Genomic DNA, 20,890 nt, shown 5'->3' on the forward strand with positions numbered 1-20,890 from the left:
GAGCAAACGCAACTGTTCTTCTGTGTTTATTTCTGTTCTTGATCCAAGTCTCTCAAACTGCTTTTCAATCTTTCATGGTATAGGCATTAACTTTTCCTACTCGCCAACAAGAGCCTGCTCTTTCCCAAGACCAGGACTATATTTCCAATACTTGTCTCCTTTTCTCTTCCTTCTGCTCACCTACCTGAGGGCCTGTCAGAATCTATCCTAAGAGTGAACCAGTTGAGTCATCATCAATGACTTGTTGCATTCCAACTAAGTTGCTCTGACAAAGTGTAATTTTTAAAAAAGTTAGAAACAACTGTTATACAGGTATATATAGTGAACGTGTGTCAAAGATCCATGGACTCAGGAATGGGGGACCCAGCAAGATGACAAAGATGGTGCAAAGGAAGACACAAGAGACCAAAGTATATATGGTCATTGAAAAATAGAGATCTGGAATAAGATCACAAAGATGGTTATACAAATTACCAATGTCCCAGAAGGTGGGAAAGCCATAACTGCGAGTGTTCTCTTTTCTACTGGACAGAAATAATTTGCAACAGGATCATAAAATAAATATTTTGGAACTTTGAATAAATATTACTCAGCATCCAACTTTGAAGTGTTGGGGCTTTACTAAGTTGTAAATTGCACTTCAAGCAAATGTCCATGCCCCTGGAGCACACAGTGAGCTTGTTAAATAGTGATCTGATAGGACTTTGAAAAGGCACACCGTAACATTTGTTTTGCTTAAGGTTTGCATAATTTTTAATAGGTCTTACTCAGGAGTGTGCCAAATATGCCAGGCACAGAAAATCCAGTGATAAGTAAGACAAACAGATTCCTGAATTAAATAATTATTAACAAGTATAATGATTGTGCCATGCCGGTGTGGTTCAGTGGTTGAGCATCAACCTATGAACCAGGAGGTCACTGTTCAATTCCTAGTCAGAGCACATGCCTGGGTTTTGGGCTCCATCCTCAGTAGTGGGCGTACAGGAGGCAGTCAATCAATGATTCTCTCTTATCAATGTTTCTATCTCTCCCTCTCCCTTCCTCTCTGAAATCAATAAAAATATATTTAAATAAAAACAAGTATAACGATTGTCTAAAAGGAAAAACACTCAGTTTGCTGAGGGAGTGTATTGTAGAAGAAAACCAATAAACTGGAAAAATCAAGGAAGGTGTGATGTGAACCAAGATGGAAAGACTGAGTAGTAGCTTATTAGTCTGAGAAAGTGAGGAAAAGTATTCCAATCAGAGGGAACAGAATGTATGAAGGCCTCCATGTGGGAGGAAAAGCATGGTGTGTTTAAAGAATTAAAATAAGACCAATCTGGACAAATTTGGAGATATAATATGTAGTTCTGCACAGAGTTGGAAATATAGGTAGGGCAGGATCACATAAAGCCCTGTGGACTATGTTCAGGATTTTGGACTGTATCCCAAAAGTGATGAGAAGCCATTGAAAGTTTCTAATGAGGGGAGCACCCCCACCAGATTTGCATTTTGTTAAATCTACATGGACTAAAGTGAAGAGAGATGGTTTGGGGGAGGAGACAAAGAAAGCAGTTATAGTAGTCCAGGCAAGAAAAGATGAAGGCCTGAATTAAGTTGTAGCAGTGAGAATAAAGTAAAAAAGGACAGATGCAAGATATTTGAAAGGAAAAATGGACAAAAATTGATTATTGAATGTGAAAGTAAGAGAGGAGGAGAGAAGTAAAACAATGACTTCCCGGCCTGGGCAACCAGGTGTCCAAATCCTTTCTAGAACAGGCTTCTTGGCATTATTGGTGGGGACCATGGCTGACAACATACAGTGGGCAAGGGTGGGGGGCATGCTCGCACTGCCCTTGTCTCTTGGCTTACAAATCTTTGGCCCATACCTATAGGATGGCAATGGTGGATACTTAAAAAAATGCCACTTTAAAACTCTTGTCTCCTGTGTATCATCCTTCCTCCAGTTGGCTTGGGACCAATAGGATGCAAAAAGGCTCTTACTATTGGGCTAGATGAACTATAAATAAATAGCAAGGTAAGAATTCTATAGATGCTGTTTAAGAAGCCCAAGGATGGGTGATGGACTCAGTGACCATTCCAGAGAGTATATCCTTTTTATGTTCAAAGCCAGATTTCTCAGCTTTGGGTTTTTTCCACCATTGTGCCCCAAAGCATCATTTTTTGAGTGTCTCCATTATACTCAGAATTTTACTTGATCTAATCCACCCCACCCTGTGAGGTAGCTTCCATTAACTGTCTCATTTTACTGATGAAGAAACTAAGGCTGTGAGAGGTGAACTGACCAACCCCAGGCCATTCTCCTAGTGATTGAATGGGTTAATAATCCAATAATTCAACCCAGCCTGTCTAATTTTTTTTTTAGATTAAAATTTACCTTTAGTTATTTTACTTTTTTTCAATTACAGTGGACATTAATGTTACTTTTATTAGTTCCAGCCTGTGTGACTAAAGATGGCATTTCTGAGGTTTAAGCTTAGCCATGTTATCAAGAAATAATGACGTAAGATCTCTGTCTAGAAGGATACTCAGAACTTTTCCATATAGCTACCCTTTCCCCCAAAGCCCCAGAAAAACAAAATCACATGCTTCAACACCCTCAAGGAAACAAAAATCCTGAGAATAAGAAAAGTGATTGTGTGTAGACTTTGCACCCTGTAGAATTCTCTGTACTTTCTTCCATCTGTCCTCCCCTCTTCCCCCTTCCCCTCATCACTTCTTCACCAGCAATATATTTTCCTGTCAAAACACACTTGGTTACCCGCAGTGCAACCCAAATTGCTGCTATTAGCCTAATTGAGACAGGGTGATTATAAATAAATTACATGCAGTGTTTCTGACATTGCTGCTGTTAGACTAAATTGAGACAGGATGATTAGTCATCACTGACTGTAGCTTAATTCAGAGTGTATTCCATGTGGTGTGGAGGCCCTGTGGTCACCCAGCAGCCCAAAGGATGGAAGGCCAGCTCCCTGAGAGATGGACTTCCAGGTTATAGCTCCCTTTCACTGGTAATAGGGAGAGCAAAAGTCCATGCAGCCTAGTTAGTGGGGTCCCCTTGCAGGCTAATAATGAACTTTTTAGTGACTTTGAGTTAAAAAGAACCGTGGTTAGAAACCATCCCACAGAGAGAATCCGTGTGTGTGTGTGTGTGTGTGTGTGTGTGTGATGGTTAGAAACCATCCCACAGAGAGAATCCGTGTGATATAGTGTATGTATGTATGTGTATATATATAGATATATATATCAATGGATGAATTTGCTGCCACTCTCCATAATGATTTGAGATGGATTTTTACTATTATTTTACTTTTTTCTAGCTATTAAAAACACCCTACACACCATAGAAAACTTCAAAAGCATAATAGTATATAAGACTAAAACAGTTACTTTTTCTCATTTTCATGACATTTGTTAGACTTTGGTGTATTTCTTCCATCATTTCATGTATATATTTATGTATTCCCTCTGACAAAGTTGACATTTACTGGATACATGATTTTATTTCAAGCTTTTTTTTTCACTGATGGAAAAATATTTAAACTACCTAGACAAAGTACATCACAGATTAAAGATAGAGAGTCCAAAGGGGAAGATAAATTGTCTTGGACACCCCTTTTCTGGAGGCGACATGATGAGGTGGAAATCTATGGGTTAAGGACATTCTTTTCTTGTCTCCCTGGTTTTTAGCTTCAACCCTCAAACCTCTATTTATCAGCCTGGTTAGGACCAGAAAACCTGAGTGGAGATCCTGGTTCTTTAGTTGAGGGTTCTTGGGCAGATGGTTCTCTGAGCTTCACCTTCCTCATATCTAGATCAAAATGTAGAAATAGATATTCCTCAAGGCACCTTGAAAGTGCAGAAGTCTACACTTCATACTTAGGGGATGTTTAAAGCCATTTACTACTGATTGTTAAATAAGACTGAGAGGTAAGGATGACAGTCACGATCAAGCCTTAATGATTGACACCCATTACATTTATATTTTGAGTTCTCAGTATGGAGATGTGCTCTTCTTTTAGCCCAGTAGATGGCTTCATGAAAGAGTATATTAGTGCTGCTTGGAAATAAAATCATGGTGCCCAATTTTCCTATCACATCAACTCATCTTCTCCCAGAAGAAGTAGACTCAATGGTAGTTCTAATTTTTCAGAGTCCTAGCTTTTCTATAGGAATTAATGATGCAAAACCATGCATTGCTCTAGGGAAAACAAGTTATTCTTTGTAATAATCACATCATAGAATTTTTCTAAACTAATAATTACTTAACTTATCTGGAAGTTAGGTTTGGAATGAAAAAAATGTCTGGTGATTTTACTTTACTTTTCCAGGGTGAAACATCTCAAACACCTTTGAGAAATTTCTCTATTTCTCAAATCATATACATATAAGTAAGACCATACAGTATTTGTTTTCACCGTCTGACTTATTTCACTTAGCACAATGCTGTCAAAGTTCATCCATATTGCCAGAAGGTTTTTCTCTTCTGTTTTATGGCTGAATAAATACATATAGGCAATGGAATATTATTCATTCACTCATCAATGAATCCTTAGGGGATTTCTCTATTTCTCAAATCATATACATATAAGTAAGACCATACAGTATTTGTTTTCACCATCTGACTTATTTCACTTAGCACAATGCTGTCAAAGTTCATCCATATTGCCAGAAGGTTTTTCTCTTCTGTTTTATGGCTGAATAAATACATATAGGCAATGGAATATTATTCATTCACTCATCAATGAATCCTTAGGTTGTTTCCATTTTTTGGCTATTGTGAATTATGCTACAATTAACATGAGGGTGCAGATTTCTCTTCAAAATAATGTACCTCACAAATGTGTTGTGAGAGTTATACATAAAATAAGTTTCTAGCACAGACTGGCACATAGTAGGCAATCAATATATGGTATTTTTTAAAATTGCAGTGGCAGTAAGCATGTACTGTTTGTCTATCAAGAAGTTAGGAGGCAATGCTAGATACTTATCATTAGTCAAACATTTAGTGGATATTGTATATCTTCATCATAGATATCAATCCTACTGGCTTGATCTAATTTAGCAAGTTTACAAGTTAGAAATGCTACGAATGAGATTTTTTTTAAAACCTGTACACTATTTGCACTTTGGAATCCCATGGCACAGGGGCTCAGTAAATTGAGGGTATTGCTAATGATGCATCGCTCATATTGGTGGGAGAGCTTACCCTTGGTTTAGCTGAGACTTTATTTTCAGGGTATAATCAAGGGAAGGAGCTCAAGGCTCTCATTCAAAGCTTTGAGATACCAAGTGTCTCCTTTCTCCTAGGGCTTTAAAGATCCTGTGTACCGAGCAAGACGGAAGTATTTTGCTGACATAGCCTACAACTACCGACAGTAAGTCTACTTGATTGTTGGGGGTAAGAGCACACTCCTAGACTGCCTCTTCCTGGCCTAAGTTTGGAAAACACCAGCATGAAGAGTCCTGCCTGGTGTGTGTGTGTGTGTGTGTGTGTGTTCGACCCCCCTTTAATAACACCTGTTTTAAAAAATGCTACTAGACAAAACGAAATTACCCACTGCACCAGGGCCCAGCTCTCTATCAGGCTTTGTTGTGTAATTACGCCGTGATGCCTGAAGTAATTATAAAAGGCCTCAGTGCTGAATAAAAGAGCCTCTGGTATTCTCCACATTAAACATGGAAGGAGAAAGAGCATCATTTACATTCAGGAGTTGGCTGCTTTGCTGAAATAATGAATCTGAGGTTTCAGGCGCGCCAGCCTCAGCGTTCTTCTTTCATCCCATCTGACCCAGCTGCAAAGGGCAATTTTCAGATGAGTGTCTTTTTCCCCCATCTGGGATTCTATGCTCCTCTTCTGACTTCTTTTAGCCAAAGGAAAATGCAAATATTAAATATGTTATTTGGAGGAGAACTGGTGAGCTATTGTGAGTCCCCAGGAACTTCAGATGTTCCCATGGGAAACAGTGTCTGGAGGTCTGAGCTCCGTTCCTGAGTTAAGGGCATGAGAAAAGGCGTCTACAAGAAGAAACTTAGCAATTCACCAGAACACTGAGTAATGGTTCTTTAACAACTTTGAGGGAGATAAAGGAGATGGTAGGGCTCTATATTCAGAAGACAAAGTCACCTTTCAAATGAGGAAGGTTCCTTCTCTGAATGACTCCTGGTAATAGAGAGATCCAGAACCGTACTGACCTTGGCCCAGTACATGTGGGTTTTGGCTGGTGGCAAGCAGGAATCACAGAACATGATCTCTCTCTCCTGTCCTTACCTTTGCCCCAATATGGTCAGGTGGACACCATCAAATCAGATATTGACAGGAGTCCTTCTTTAGCTGATCAATAAGAATAGGTCTCATTTACCTGTGTTATCTCCCTGCTCTGTCTGGGGCTTTGCTAAATGCTTTATGCACATAATTCCATTTAGTCTTTATAGTGACTACCCATTTTCCTGATGGAAAAACTACAGCTTGAAACAAGTAACTTGCCAAAGTCATATATTAGCAGGTGGCATGCTCTGATTTTGAACGTAGACTTGTTTAGTTCCAAAGTCATTCTCAGTCACTCACATGGGTGTCTGGGGACTCTCAGAGTCAGGAGACTGTACTTCTCCATAGATTTCACTTTCTGCTGGTTTCTCTCCTCCCTTTCTGAGGTTTCTTCTCAGTCTCCTCTGGCCAATTCCTCCCACCCCAGAAATTGTAACATCTTTCAGGACTCAACTTTGGCCCCCTTCCTTGGCTTCTGCTACCCTCCATGCCAACAGCCCCCACATTCGGGTCTCTAACACCTTCTCAATAATCGTTCCACATGGGGGTCAAACTTAGGCACCATGAATCATAGTCCCAGTATAGTGGTCAGTTGATAAAATGTGTCTCCAAATAGCTCATGTAACAGCTGCATAGGCTCAGAGAGGTTTACTAAATTGCCCAAGGCCATTTAGCTATGAACTGGTGCAGCCAAGTATTGAACCCAACTCTGTTTGTTTAAAAAACCTGTTATTTCCCTTCATCAGCACTTAGCCCTGAAATATTGGTGCAGCCTTAGGTGGGGGTCCACCTGATGTCCTTTCTACAATCACTGCTGGCCATTACAGAACCCCCTGAGCTTGTCTTGCTTTCAATACTTAAACAAAAATCCGTCTCTGCCCCCTGATCCCTGCCCACCTGTAGGCCATAGCAGTGCTTTCCTGTGAGCTACACTTCTGAAAAGGCAGGAGTGACCTAGTTTGGAGCCTGATGATGAGCCATTATTCTGAGATAAACAGTCTTGCCTTGTTCCAGACACTGTGTATCCTGTTAGGAAACAGGCCTACAGCCCACAGAACAGTCACGGGTCTTTGAAATCAGGCTTTCTTTGGTTTTCTTTTATTTCACTATTCATAACACAGCTCATTCTTAGATAGTTTTCAAAAGGACTATTCAAACTAATGACTCTTGAACTATAGCATGTCATCTGGAGAACTTATAGAAATCTAGATGCCTGGGCCCTCCCTCCCTACTGATTCAGGATCTACAGGGCAGGGCCCACAAGCTCCCTATAGTTCTGTTATGTCATAGCGGAAGATGCTAGATAAGCAGATCTTGTACCTAGCATGCATTTCAATACCTCTGGAACTTCCCAGGGACCCAAATATCAAATCCAGCAAGTGCATGCCCACTAAACAAGGGTCTTAAACTCATGGTGCACATATTCAATCCACTTTAGCCCACAATTGCTTTATTTGACATAATACAAAACTTTAATTGAACTCTGGTGCTTTAATTGAACTTGGATGCCATTGTTTAGAAAGAGGATGCATTCTTCAGTTGTCTCAACCCCACCCTCCTATTGCCTGTACCTGTTACTTTATATATTTACATTACCTGCCTGGCCCCTGAAGGTAAGTGAATTTCCACCTTACGTAAACAATTGGAGAGATAAGAGAGCAGAAAGGCCAAGTGATTTCCCAATGTGACTGCAAATCATTGGGGCAGTTGATGAGGTGAGACCTTGTATCATTGCTTAACCAATTCAGTTGAATGTTTCCTACATCGAGAAGTGGAATTTTCCTCTTTCAAATAACTTACATAATCCACTGGAGTCCAGGTGGTGGCACCTCTGCTCACGCTCCTTGATGCACCTGCCCTGCCAGAGACAAATATCTCATGCCTGTGTTCTAGTGGGCAACCCATTCCTCGAGTGGAATACACGGAGGAGGAAAAGAAAACCTGGGGCACGGTATTCAAGACCCTGAAGTCCTTGTATAAAACCCACGCTTGCTATGAGCACAACCACATCTTCCCACTTCTGGAAAAGTATTGTGGCTTCCGTGAAGATAACATTCCCCAGCTGGAGGATGTGTCTCAGTTTCTGCAGAGTAAGTGCACATCAGGGTCAAAGGTAAAGGGACAGGAGGGGAGGGCAATAAATGGAGGCCAGTGTGAGTGTGCTGATGGCAATGCATGCAGGTTGATTCTCCCAGGAAAAATGGAATGTCACTGCTGAGCTCTGCCTCACTTCCAGCCTCCACTGTTAATCTACTCTCATCGCCTCCCTCCTTAAAGGCACAAGGCATGGGTTTTGCCTATCAATGCACCTGAAACATTGTTTTTTTTCATACTCAAGGCCCAGGTTGCCCAGTCATGGTTTTCCTTGCAGCTCTGCTATGTTATGAGATGGCAGCAGTGTGCCTGTGTATAAGAAATGTATTATTTGTGGGCAGTGCTAAGAAAGCCTGAACTCCAAGTTTATACACCCATCTGGTACGAATCTTGCTTTGGACTTTCTCTAGTTGGGTGAACCTACCTCACTTTTGTCATCTGTCCAATGGAGTCTGTGTCAGCATTTTAGCCTTTCTCAGAGGGCAGTTGTGAGAATGAAAAAAGATGCTGCATGCTAAGATGCTGCATGAGTGATACATATACAGTAGATGCTCAGTGCATTTGGCTAACTTGGACTCAGTATCTTAGTGGGGAACCACATCATTGGGGTGACATCACTTCCAAGGAGATAAGGGTTTTCCTCTCTGCCAGGAGGTGGTGTTAATTCAGCAAAACCAAACTAAAACAGTCAACTAACCCATAGTAAACACCTACTTCCCCATTTGTAAAGTGGGGATAGTAAAAACATCTACCTCATAGGGGGATTGTGAGGATTAGTTAGTATGTATAAAGTACTTAGAACAGTGTCTGACATATAGTATGTAATGTACAGCATTAGCTATTATTATAATGATGCCCACTGTTATTATTCTCCTCCTAAGTCTGAAACAAATTGAGAAGAAAATAGAGGAACCAAAGAGATGGAGAACAAAATGTCACCTTTATTACTAATAAAAGCTACTTAGAGAATGCGGTAGAGATGTGTAGCCACCATGGACTTCCTTGCCAATTCATTGCCACAGTGTGTCATCCATTCCATGGCCAAGAGCAGACCAGAGTGTGCTCCTCTATGGACCAACAGTCAAGAGAGAAAGGGAAGAAAGTGTGAAATTGAGAATATTCATTCCTCTTCCCAAAGGCTCGAATCAGGGAAGTCACTGGTCCTCATGGGGTGGACTGTGTGAGGTGCGATAGAGAAGCCAGAGTGCTCCTTTCATCCTTTTCCTTCCTGGGAAGTGCCGTGAAAATTTTCTCTGCACTCTGGAAAGACAAGGAGTAGGGAATAAGCATTTCAACCTAACAAATAATAATAGAAGGTAAATTTATTGGATGTTTCCAAAGTGCTAGGCTCTGTGAAAGTACTTTGTTAGCTCTTTTGATTTTCAGAATGATCCTAAGAAGTATTTATCCACATGTTACAGGTGAGGAAACTGAGTCTCAGAGACTTGAACTTATTTGGCCCATATCACCCAGCTAGAAAGTATTGGGGTAGATATTTGAAGATGATAAGTCTATCTGGCATCAGCACCCATCTCCTGGACAGCAGGGTATATTGCTTCCCTACCTAAAAGTCTTCAGAGCCTCTGGCTCTGCTGTGATGGGCTTTGAGTTTCCTTTCTCTCTTGATTCCTAGGTTGCACTGGCTTCCGCCTCCGACCTGTGGCTGGCCTGCTTTCCTCTCGGGATTTCCTGGGTGGCCTGGCCTTCCGAGTCTTCCACTGCACCCAGTACATCAGACATGGGTCCAAGCCCATGTATACACCTGAACCGTAAGTATTATCCCCCCTCCACCAGTTGCCAGCAACAGTGTATGCCACCTCTCTCTAATCCAGGAATTAGGTTTGGTTTATTTGTGGACTCATCCATAGAACAAGGTGCCTGGATTGTTTGATGCTAAGAGAAAAACTCATCGCTTCTGGGGATTTTCTCTGTTCAAATAGACCATACTAATTGGAGATATGGACATCTTTTGAACCAAAGATTCAGACCTTCCCTGACCATGGGAATGAGAGGTCACATTCAAATTCCAAAGGGATTGTAGGAGTCAGAGCTATAAAGTTCCAAATGGGAACAGGAAAAAGAGATGGCAAGCTATCTCAACATCTCCTAAATACATGACTACATGATTCTAAGCTTTCTTTGCCTAGATTGTGTTTTGACTGAAAGTAGAGAATGGCTGGCTACTATGCTGCTTACTTTTGCATTTAGCTATCTCCTTAGGCAGCTAGAACTTAAGCAATTTATACAAAAAGTCAGCAGGACACCCAAAATGGTCTTTTCCTGCCTACAAAGTTTATTATTATAAATCAGAAAAGACCCGTTCTTAATGGACCTGGCACATAATGTTAAATCAATGTAAGTTTTCTTTCTTGATTGACTGCTGCCCACTCTAGAATAAGAGAGGAACAGTTCTATTAAAAATTATTTTTTATTTCCTGTGGAGAATAACTGAGCACATTGTATCTGCCCAGGAATTTCAATGCCAAGGTGAGGACTTGGGATGGGAAGTGTTCATGATCCACAACTCACTCAGGTGTCTGGGGGAATGCCAACAGAAATATTGGCTCTTCCGCACCCCACTGGGCATACTCCTAAGACCCCCTGGCTGCTGTGTCCTGCCCTGTCCCTTACTTTTCTTTCCCCTCTTCCTTTTCTCTTGTACTCTGCCTTACCTGATCCCAAGGTTTGTATACCACTTATTCTTGGAAGTGAGGGCATAAGCCAAAGGAATTACTTCCTTTCTTCCCACCCATTCCTTATGTAGTAAGACTGAGTTGGGCTTGCTTGTAACCCTTATTCACCCCCAAGCTCTGTGTTCTCTGTCTTTCAGTGACATCTGCCATGAGCTGTTGGGACATGTGCCCTTGTTTTCAGATCGCAGTTTTGCCCAGTTTTCCCAGGTGAGGAATGCATATCTTTAGCCTTCTAGCCTCATGTCTCTGGAAGGTACAGTTCTGTGCTACCACCTGAGATGGGTGTATGGTCCTATGGAGATACCCATTCTAGAGACCACAACATTTGAGTTGTGAATCCCTCATCCTCTGAATTAAATTGTTGAACTTGCTAATCTCACTTGTCCTACCAGGGGTGGTATATTAGCCTTTCATCCATGAAAAACCTCTCTGGTTCCCATGTAGAAGTGATTTTACCTTGTCAAGCAGTCATTTGGTTATGTTTTCATTAAGTAAGATGACATTTGCCAAGAATCCAATGCCAATAGCCCTACTCAGAGTTGGCAAAAAATAATAAGCCTAATGTTTTTTCACTATTATCAAAATAGCAGGCTAGATCTTGATTCATCTATAACAGTGGTGACCATGTTCAAAAAATGTTTTGGGGATCAGTAAAAGAATCCTACTAATGCTCTACAGGCTTTGAGAGGTGGCCTAGAACCATTGTTGGATCATGAGATTGTTGAATGACAATGCATGCATAGGTCCTACCAAGCCACCAATCACCTGTGTGACCTGAGAAAAGTTGTCTTGAGAGGTCACCCTGTTCTTCAAATGTGTATCAATAAAAAGCCCTCCTGACACACACACACACACACACACACACACACACACACACACACACGATCAAATGGAATGACCCGTGAACAAATGCTGGACCAAGCATGAATTTCAGAGTAATGGGATTGTGTGTGAATTTTATAAGCAGCTGGAAGAAATAAACATTCTACTGTTGAAAGAAGAGGCTACCACTTAATATATGAAACAAATGAACAAACAAAAAAGCTGAATTAATTGCTTGCTAAATAAGGAAAAACTGTACTTGTAAGACACAGACTTCCCCAAACAATGAAAACTTGCTTTTATGTAGGTTTCTGGGAAATGTGGATTCAGAAATTGTTGGACATTAAAAAGTGCTTAAGGATTGGTTGAACCTTAACTGTAGAAGCGTTACCACTGGACTGAAGTTACTGCTGATAGGCTGACTTTTAGAAGTGAGGTTCTTGCTGCCCAGTGCCACTGTTTGTTTTGGAAGCTTTAAAATTGGGATTGTTGCTATGGCCAAAGATAAATAAGTTTTCTTATCAGAATAGAACTTTTTGTTCTCACCATCAGAAGGTATTAAGGAGGCTAAGTAATACCCTTAAGCCATTTCCATTTTGGGGAGCTCCACAGAGAAGTGGACAATTACCTGAGTAGACTGTCCAACCTATGAGGGAAGGTGGGGGGTGAGGGGGTAAGAAATCAACCAAAGGACTTGTATGCATGCATATGAGTATAACCAATGGACACAGATAGGGGTGGGGGGAAGGGAGGAGGGCATGTGCTGGGGGTTAGGGGTGGCCGGGGAGAGGTCAGTGGGGAAAAAGGAGACTTATGTAATATATTAAACAATAAAGAACTTAAATTTTTTAAAAGAGAGAAATGGAAGCTCTGGGCCATGAGTGTCACACAGTTTCAACTTTGACCAGGACAGTTCTAAGGCAGAGAACCATTCTGAAGCTTCCCTGAGCACATCCCTTTTTTATCTAAAGGCAGGACTTGCTTTCTGCTACAGTAAAAGATGGGATGGGGATGGAACACAGGGATATCTTGGAACACTTGTGTCTAGGTTCACAAAGACTGGTGACAACTAGAACAGGGTGCAATTTTGATCTTGGATTTATCAATGGCTCCTGATAGACTTAGAACTGTGGCATGTCTGGAACAGAGATGGGGAAGGGGCAAGAGAGTAGATCCAGGCTAAGCCAGTATCTAAATTTGGTTCATTCTAACTGGACAGTGTTTTCTCAGTATGTAATCTGGGCCAGGTGCTGCATTTGGCCTAGACAGGAATACAGGGATGAAGACCATGTAACTTCTTGCTTCATTATGGGCCCAATTCTTAGTTCTTCTCTCTATCTACATTAATTTCTTGGTTATATCACCCAATTTCATGGCTTTAAATACAAGCTCTAACCTGATGATAAACACATTTATATCTCCACCCAGACTTTAATCCTAAAACTTAGACTTACATATCCAACCACCTATTCAATATCTCCACTTGGATGTCTAATAGACATCTTTATTCATCATGTCCAAAACTGAATTCTTTATCTTCCTGTTCAAACCTTCTCCACCCACAGCCCCCTATATTAGTTCATGGCAACTCCATCCTTCCAGTTTCTCAAACCAAAAGCACTTGGGGGAGATCATTGACTTTTCTTTCTTACATACCTACAACCATATCTTTCAGAAAATTCTAAGGGCTTACTTTCAAAATATATGTAGAATCTTGTCATTTCCCATCATATTCACTGCTACAACCTGGTGTTAGCCACTAGCATTCCTCACCCTGGTGACTGCAGTAGCCTTGTAACTGGTCTCCCTTCCTCTACCCTTGACCCCCTACAGTCTATTCTCACAGAGAAGCCAGAGTGAATCTTTGAAGACATAAATAAGATCTTGCCACTTCTCTGCTTAAAACCTGTAATGTCTCCCCATTTCACTGAGAGGACAATCTTAAGCCCCAAATAACCAAAAAGGTCCTACATGATGGGGCTCCAGATTCCTGTTTGATATCATCTGTCACTCCCCCCATCCTCTTACTCTGCTTTAAGCACACTGGCCCCTCTCTATTTCTTGAACCAACTGAATTACCTACTCAAAAGTAAAAACCATGAGATAAAGGATCTTTATCAATTTTGTATGTTTCCAGAAGAACACAATGTTTTTACATACAGTAGGAAAGACACACACACACACACACACACACACACACACACACACACACACACACACTGATACAAGGCAGACTGAAGCAAATGCTGCAAGAGAGACAAAAATACAGCTAGAGAAATTTTGCAGTTGAAGCTGTGATGAGAAGTGGTTCATGACATTTCAGACTCTCCAACTATATATACCTGGATGGATGTCAAGCACTTCTCCTGTGGTTTCTTCAGGGTGTATAATTAAGACTTATCTAGTACCACAGAAATGTTCCACTTCTGCTGTAGAAGAATAATTACTAAATTGGAATCAAGAGATGAAGCTTTAGACACAAAGTGCTGTGTGATCTTGAGCATATCATCTCCCTTTTCTGTGCCACAGTTTTCTCATCTGTAAAAAAATACACCTGTTGAATCAAGCCAACACTTTCATTCAGCCAACTCTTGATTCAACAGGTGATTGACCAGCTAGGGAACAGTTTCCCCCAGTCTAGAGATCTGTGATTCTATGATGTGTGGTTAAGGAAGACTTGACAGAGCAATTAGGGTCTCTCTGAGCTCTTCTGAAGACATCTAGCCAACCATCACCTTCTGTGATCAAGTACCTTTATCTTTAACTGAGGATAAAGGTTGAAAATAGGCAGACCCTGTCATGCCAATGACTCTGTTTTTTTATAATTACAGGAAATTGGCCTTGCCTCTTTGGGTGCACCTGATGAGTACATTGAGAAACTTGCCACGGTAAATTCTGTCTTTCTGTGGTGGGTAGTGGGAGTGTTATGGGTTACAGCCCTCAGGTCCCTGAAGCTTTGATCTTCCCCTGAAAGCCAGGTCATTTGGAAAGAAAGTCAGAATGCACTGGGTTACATTTGCACAAGTATAATTTTTCACTTGGATTACTCCTTAGTGGTTGGATTTTGAAATCAGCTGCATGCAGATGTTTACATGTGATTCTAAACAGAGTGCCTTGAAAATAGCAATAAGCTGTAATAATTGCCCTTGAGATTTCTCCAGCATAAAGTATGTGTGTATGTGGAAGCAATGATTGATAGGGGAGTCATTCAGAAATTCCAAGTTTAGCACAGATGAGGGGATGGCCCTTCATTGATTCTATCACCCTCCAATCTCCTGCCTCCCACTGCTGAGCCTGATGGGATTGCTTGGTAAGTTCGAACAACATAAAGGGAACATCTCACTCTAGTTGATTCCATGAAGAAGAAAGCAAAAGTGGCGAAGGAGTTCCTGTTCTAGAGAGAACAATTTGTTAGGGGTATACTTTGAGGGCACCCTCAATACTCTCCCCCACTGTCACTGCTTCCTGTCTCATCTTGCATTCAGCCAGCTCTTGATTCAACAGATGATTGGTTAGGGTGAGACACAAGAGACAGAGAGGTGACCTCAGGTCATGCTGATTCAGAGAACAAACCTGCACAAACTCTCACCTGGGCAGTCCTGTCCTTGATCGTGGGGCATCTGCTGTCTTTACCTCCCTTCGGGTGTGCTCTCAACTTGACTTTCCATTCCAGATTTACTGGTTTACTGTGGAGTTTGGGCTCTGCAAACAAGGAGACTCCATAAAGGCATATGGCGCTGGGCTCCTGTCATCCTTCGGTGAATTACAGGTATGACTCTAACAGGAACTAACAATAGATTTGAAAATGGTGGAAACAACTGACCATTCTTTTTTTTCTTGGTGCTATGGAAACCCCATTTACATTCATTTTGTGATTCAACCCAGGGGGTTAACCTTAAGAGATTGCTGCCTTAGCAGTTAAGATCTGATCATGAGTGTGGGTGTTAATTGAACTGTAAGTTCACAGGTCTCCAGGATAGAGGGGCCTCCTGATTCCAAGGTTTGACTGTGCATACAGATGTATGAAAACATGTGCCAGCAAATGTGATTGGCTCCCTCATCTGTTGATCACCTCATTTGAAAATGGTTGCAGTGCATTACTTCTTTCTATCTTGACTGTAGGTTTTAGATGAACTATAAAGGGTAGAATATAGCAGATGCAAAATATTTCAGTTTACTGCATTTGGGCTGGGGTGTGGAAGGAATCCGAGTGAGATGGGAGAAGGCGCACAAATGGCTTGTGGGATGCAGCAGGGACCATTGGCCCTGATTTAACTGTGAAATTTTTCCACTTGGTGTTTGCAGTACTGCTTGTCGGACAAGCCCATGCTCCTCCCACTGGATCTGGAGAAGACAGCCATCCAGGAGTACACGATCACAGAGTTCCAGCCCCTGTATTACGTGGCTGAGAGTTTTAATGATGCCAAAGAGAAAGTAAGGTGAGGTGGCAACTAAGGCAGGTCAGCAGCTCTTGGGACCTCCTTACTTGCTCTGGTGCCACTGATCTGTGGGTGGTTGGCCAGGAGGTGGACTCCAATGCCCACAGCAATAGTGTGCAGCAGACACAGCCTCCTACTCTTGTCCCTTTTCACCCTTGTTGGGAGGGGTTCCTTCGTGAGACCCTGTTTCGCAGCTTATTGTCCTCACGTGCCAATCCCTGAAGACTACCCAGCCACCTGATCCTTGTTCAATACAGCCACCAAATCCACAGATTTGAACCCTTCTGTGTGCAGAGTAGACACAGAAGTCCCTCCACCAAATCAGTCCTTGAAATCTTATAACCCATGTTCACGTTATTCTCCTAGATACCTGCAGAAATCACTCCCTGACCTCCTTCAAATCTTCACCCACATTTAACCTTCTTTGTGCATCTTTCTCTAACCAACTTATTTAAAATCACTACTCAGCCCTACCCCAGCACTACTTACCCCTTCTATGACTTCTTTTTCTGTTTTCTACTTATTAATGTCTACTATATTGTAGGATGTAAGATCCATGAGGATAGAGATTTTATCATTTCTGTTTTCTACTCTTCCCCCAGCCCTTAGAACATTGCATGACACTTAGTAGGCACTCAACAAGTAATTAGCAAATGCACTAATCTCAGGATGTGAGTGAGCCCAGGAATTCCAACTCTGGAACTTGGATATCCAGCCACTATGCTCCACCAGACTCGATAAACTTGGAGAGCCCTACTAGCCTCCCTTATAATTGTCTTCTCATTATGGCAGCTTCTACTTTCACCAGAAGCCAACTTAGAAATAGCATTTGTGATATCTTTGCATTTTATAAATCATTTTGGAATATCTTGTTAATTAATTGGTTAACATGCATTCCTCCCAGACCTAGGAGTAATGAAGAAGAAACAGGCCTACTGAAGAGTCAGACTACCTTCATCTTCCCAGCTTCACAATATATTGCCAGTATGGCCTTGGTAGACACTTAGCTGCTCCAAACCTCAGTTTTCTCATCTGTAAAATGGGGAAAATAATAGTACCTTCCCACTAGAGTTCTTATGAAGATTAAAATAAGAGTGAGATTTATAAAGACTATAGAACAGTAAGAACTTAATGTGGGGATAAGGACACATATGTAATAACTTAATCAATAAAAAAATTAAAAATAAAAATAAATAAATAATTTTTTTAAAAAAGAACTGTACATAGTTCTTGGTACAGGGGCGGCACTGGAGCTATGCTAAATTTCACTCATAATGTAGTGTTTTCTTCAACTCTTGAGAGCTGTATTCCCTCCTTGCACTGATTGCCAACCATCTCAGGACTTATTTTTTTCTATAACACTCTGTAGCTGGATTCTACTTACTCTTTTAAAAAAATATATATTTTATTGATTTTTTTACAGAGAGGAAGGGAAAAGGGTAGAGAATTAGAAACATTGATGAGAGAGAAACATTGATCAGCTGCCTCCTGTACACCCCCTTCTGGGGATGTGCCCACAACTAAGGTACATGCCCTTGACCAGAATCGAACCTGGGACCCTTCAGTCCACAGGCCGACGCTCTATCCACTGAGCCAAACCGGTTAGGGCTCTATTTACTCTTTTTATTTTATTTTATTTTATTTTATTTTATTTTATTTTATTTAATCCATGAGAATTTTGGCCTTATTTTAACCTGGGCTTTTATTGTAAGCTGCCTCTGTCCTTTTTGGAAGTAGGTGACCAAATAAATATGTGCATACATGTGTTTATATAGTCACATAGAAACACAAACAGCAAAGGGTTCCCAAGAGGACCTCACTAAAACTCTATCATACTTCTCAGCCTGGCATCTAAACCCTCTGTTCTAGTGTTTTCTGTGTTACTAATAGCCAAGTGAAAGGCCATTGAAAAATCTTTCAGAATTACCTTTTCCCCAAATGGTGCCCTTCACTCAGATCTATGGTTTTGATTTCAGGAACTTTGCTGCTACAATCCCACGGCCCTTCTCAGTTCGTTATGACCCATACACCCAAAGGATTGAGGTCTTGGACAATACCCAGCAACTTAAGATTTTGGCTGACTCCATCAACAGTAAGTAACATACCTTTGAGGCCACTCTCTTTCCCAGAAATCGAGAGTTGTGTTTTCTTATCTTCACGATAGAAACAGTAAGAAATTTATTAAATTTCTTGCCATGTTCTTATGAAGATTAAAATAGGAATGAGAATTATGAAGACTATAAAACAGTAAGAACTTAACATAGTTCTTGGTACAGGGGAGGCACTGGAGCCATGCTAAATTTTACTCATAACGTAGTGTTTTCTTCAACTCTTGAGAGCTGTATTCCCCTCCTTGCACTGATTGCCACGCATCTCAGAGCTTGGTAAGAACATGGCATGAATAAGAGTGGCTCCATCAGACCTTCTTAGTCCAGTGGTCTAGGCTGAGTTATCTATTTAGACTGTGCATTCTCAAACCTAGTGTGCATCAGAATCACTTGGGGTGATAGTTAAAAATGAATAGTTATGGGTCATAGCCCCAGACTACATTCACAAAATATGTGATGAGGATTGGGAGTTTGTATTTGTAATAAGGTCCCAGGTGATTCTGACACAGGAGGTTTGTATGAACCACACTTTTAGGTTCAATGGCTTAGCTTCTTGCAAGCATCAATGGATGGTCATGTAAAAGAGAAACAGAACAGCTGGTGATTTTCCCCGGGGGAGAAAACTGTTAACTCCTCTCCTGAGAAGCAGTCTATGGAAAGAGGAAGCCAATTATATTAATAGCTCTCTCACTTCCTAAAACTTGAAACTACCTAAGCCAGTGGTTCTCAACCTGTGGGTCGCGACCCCTTTGGGGGTCGAACGACTCTTTCACAGGGGTCGCCTAAGACCATCAGAAAACACATATATAATTACATATTGTTTTTGTGATTAATCACTATGCTTTAATTATGTTCAATTTGTAACAATGAAATTGGGGGTCACCACAACATGAGGAACTGTATTAAAGGGTCTCGGCATTAGGAAGGTTGAGAACCACTGACCTAAGCCATGATTGCCCAAATTCTATCACTGTGAGCTCCTTGAGGGTTGGGGTGCATCCCGATGATTTCCCCGTACTTTACACATTGTGGACATTTGAAGGGTGTGTGTTCATGATATGAGTGGTTCATCTATTTTTTTTTCTAGGTGAAGTTGGAATCCTTTGCAGTGCCCTCCAGAAAATAAAGTGAAACCATGGACAGAACCGGGTCTGTCAACTGAGAATCTGTTGATAGAAATCCAACTACTTCTTTTATTTTATCTGAGAAAGTCTGAAAATCAAACCTTAATTAGAAATGACAGCCTCAAATTACTTTTTTGAACAAGGTGAAGGAGCAACAAATAAGTCTAAATAATCTGAAATGACAGCCTATTAACACATACCCCAAAGCATAATGGTGGATCTTTAGGGGTCATCTTTTGATTTTGAGATGATAATCGCATACTCTCAACTGAGTTAAAATGAATAATGTCACTTTTCATCAAAGTTAATTAATCTGTGACCTGCTTCATTCAAGCTTCATATTTACCATAGAGAATTCCTAAAGGAGTATGTATCACTCAATGTAAAACACAAGCCTGTGATTAGAATTGAACTTTGGGGTTTAATATAAATCTTAGCCTACAAAAGTCATCTTCTATTTCATTGAACTATGATTCTAATAACTGCTTTATTGTGTTGCCTATGAAGATTTTCTTTAATTCAGAACCCTATTAAAATGGTTAGAAACATTAAAATTCATAGTATAATATCAAAACATTTCTGTATGTTTTATTGTAACCATAAATACTGCTGTGGAAGATAATACAACTCCCCACCTGACTCCTACAACTTGCAGCATCATCTTCCAATCATTGCAAAGTTTGTTTTGGGAGATATTTTGAAGACACTTAAGATTTATTAGATGTTAACTAAAAGCCTAGCTGGTAGATATTCAGTAAATAGTCATTGAATGAATAAGGAAATACATTATTAAAGAGCAAATGAGAATTTTTAATTATGATAAAGATATTTAGTGGTTACAAAATTTTGCATTTTCAAGTGTTTCTTGGAATGAAATATTTCTCTCGCTGCCTTAGAAATATATTAGCTGGATAATCTTGTGACATGAAACAATGGTCAAAGAATCTGATTTCCAATCCATTGCAGGGGCTCATTGTGATCATCTATGTCATATCTGGATGGATAGTCAACAGACTTAGACTTTTGTTGATTGTACATTTCACATGAACACTGGATATCTAAGGAAGAGTGGGGAGGTTTATAATGCCTTAAAAACTGTGCTTTGAAATAATTCTCACACCACAGAATTTAAACCTTTCAACATAGTCCAAATCTATATATACATGCAAATTAATGTTGTAAGCAATAAAATAATGACATGTTCATCAACATGAAGCTAAACCTGTATCTTGAAAAACATAACTTTGGAGATTGAAATGGAAATTTCTTCTTTGCAGCAGAAGGCAGTAGACCTTCATTCCTCTGTTCCCATTTCTGACAGTTGCACACCATTTTGAAG

The 20,890-nt window shown here is 40.6% G+C and overlaps 1 protein-coding gene across 2 annotated transcripts in view; it reads left to right on the plus strand.

Annotated features, from left to right (window-relative positions):
• The window catches only part of PAH (phenylalanine hydroxylase), a 55,914-nt gene extending 35,797 nt beyond the window's left edge, over positions 1-20,117 (plus strand). For both annotated transcript variants that reach the window (XM_005880709.2, XM_014528729.1), the window contains exons 5-13: positions 5,314-5,381; positions 8,165-8,361; positions 9,999-10,134; positions 11,196-11,265; positions 14,712-14,768; positions 15,554-15,649; positions 16,186-16,319; positions 18,296-18,411; positions 19,515-20,117. In XM_005880709.2, the coding sequence (XP_005880771.1) occupies positions 5,314-5,381; positions 8,165-8,361; positions 9,999-10,134; positions 11,196-11,265; positions 14,712-14,768; positions 15,554-15,649; positions 16,186-16,319; positions 18,296-18,411; positions 19,515-19,558 (918 nt within the window). In that variant the 3' untranslated portion in view covers positions 19,559-20,117. The remainder of the gene's footprint in view (positions 1-5,313; positions 5,382-8,164; positions 8,362-9,998; positions 10,135-11,195; positions 11,266-14,711; positions 14,769-15,553; positions 15,650-16,185; positions 16,320-18,295; positions 18,412-19,514) is intronic.
• The last annotated feature ends 773 nt before the right edge of the window (positions 20,118-20,890 follow it).

The sequence above is a fragment of the Myotis brandtii genome, unplaced genomic scaffold (genome assembly GCF_000412655.1).
Source record: "Myotis brandtii unplaced genomic scaffold, ASM41265v1 scaffold65, whole genome shotgun sequence".
NCBI lineage: Eukaryota > Metazoa > Chordata > Mammalia > Chiroptera > Vespertilionidae > Myotis > Myotis brandtii.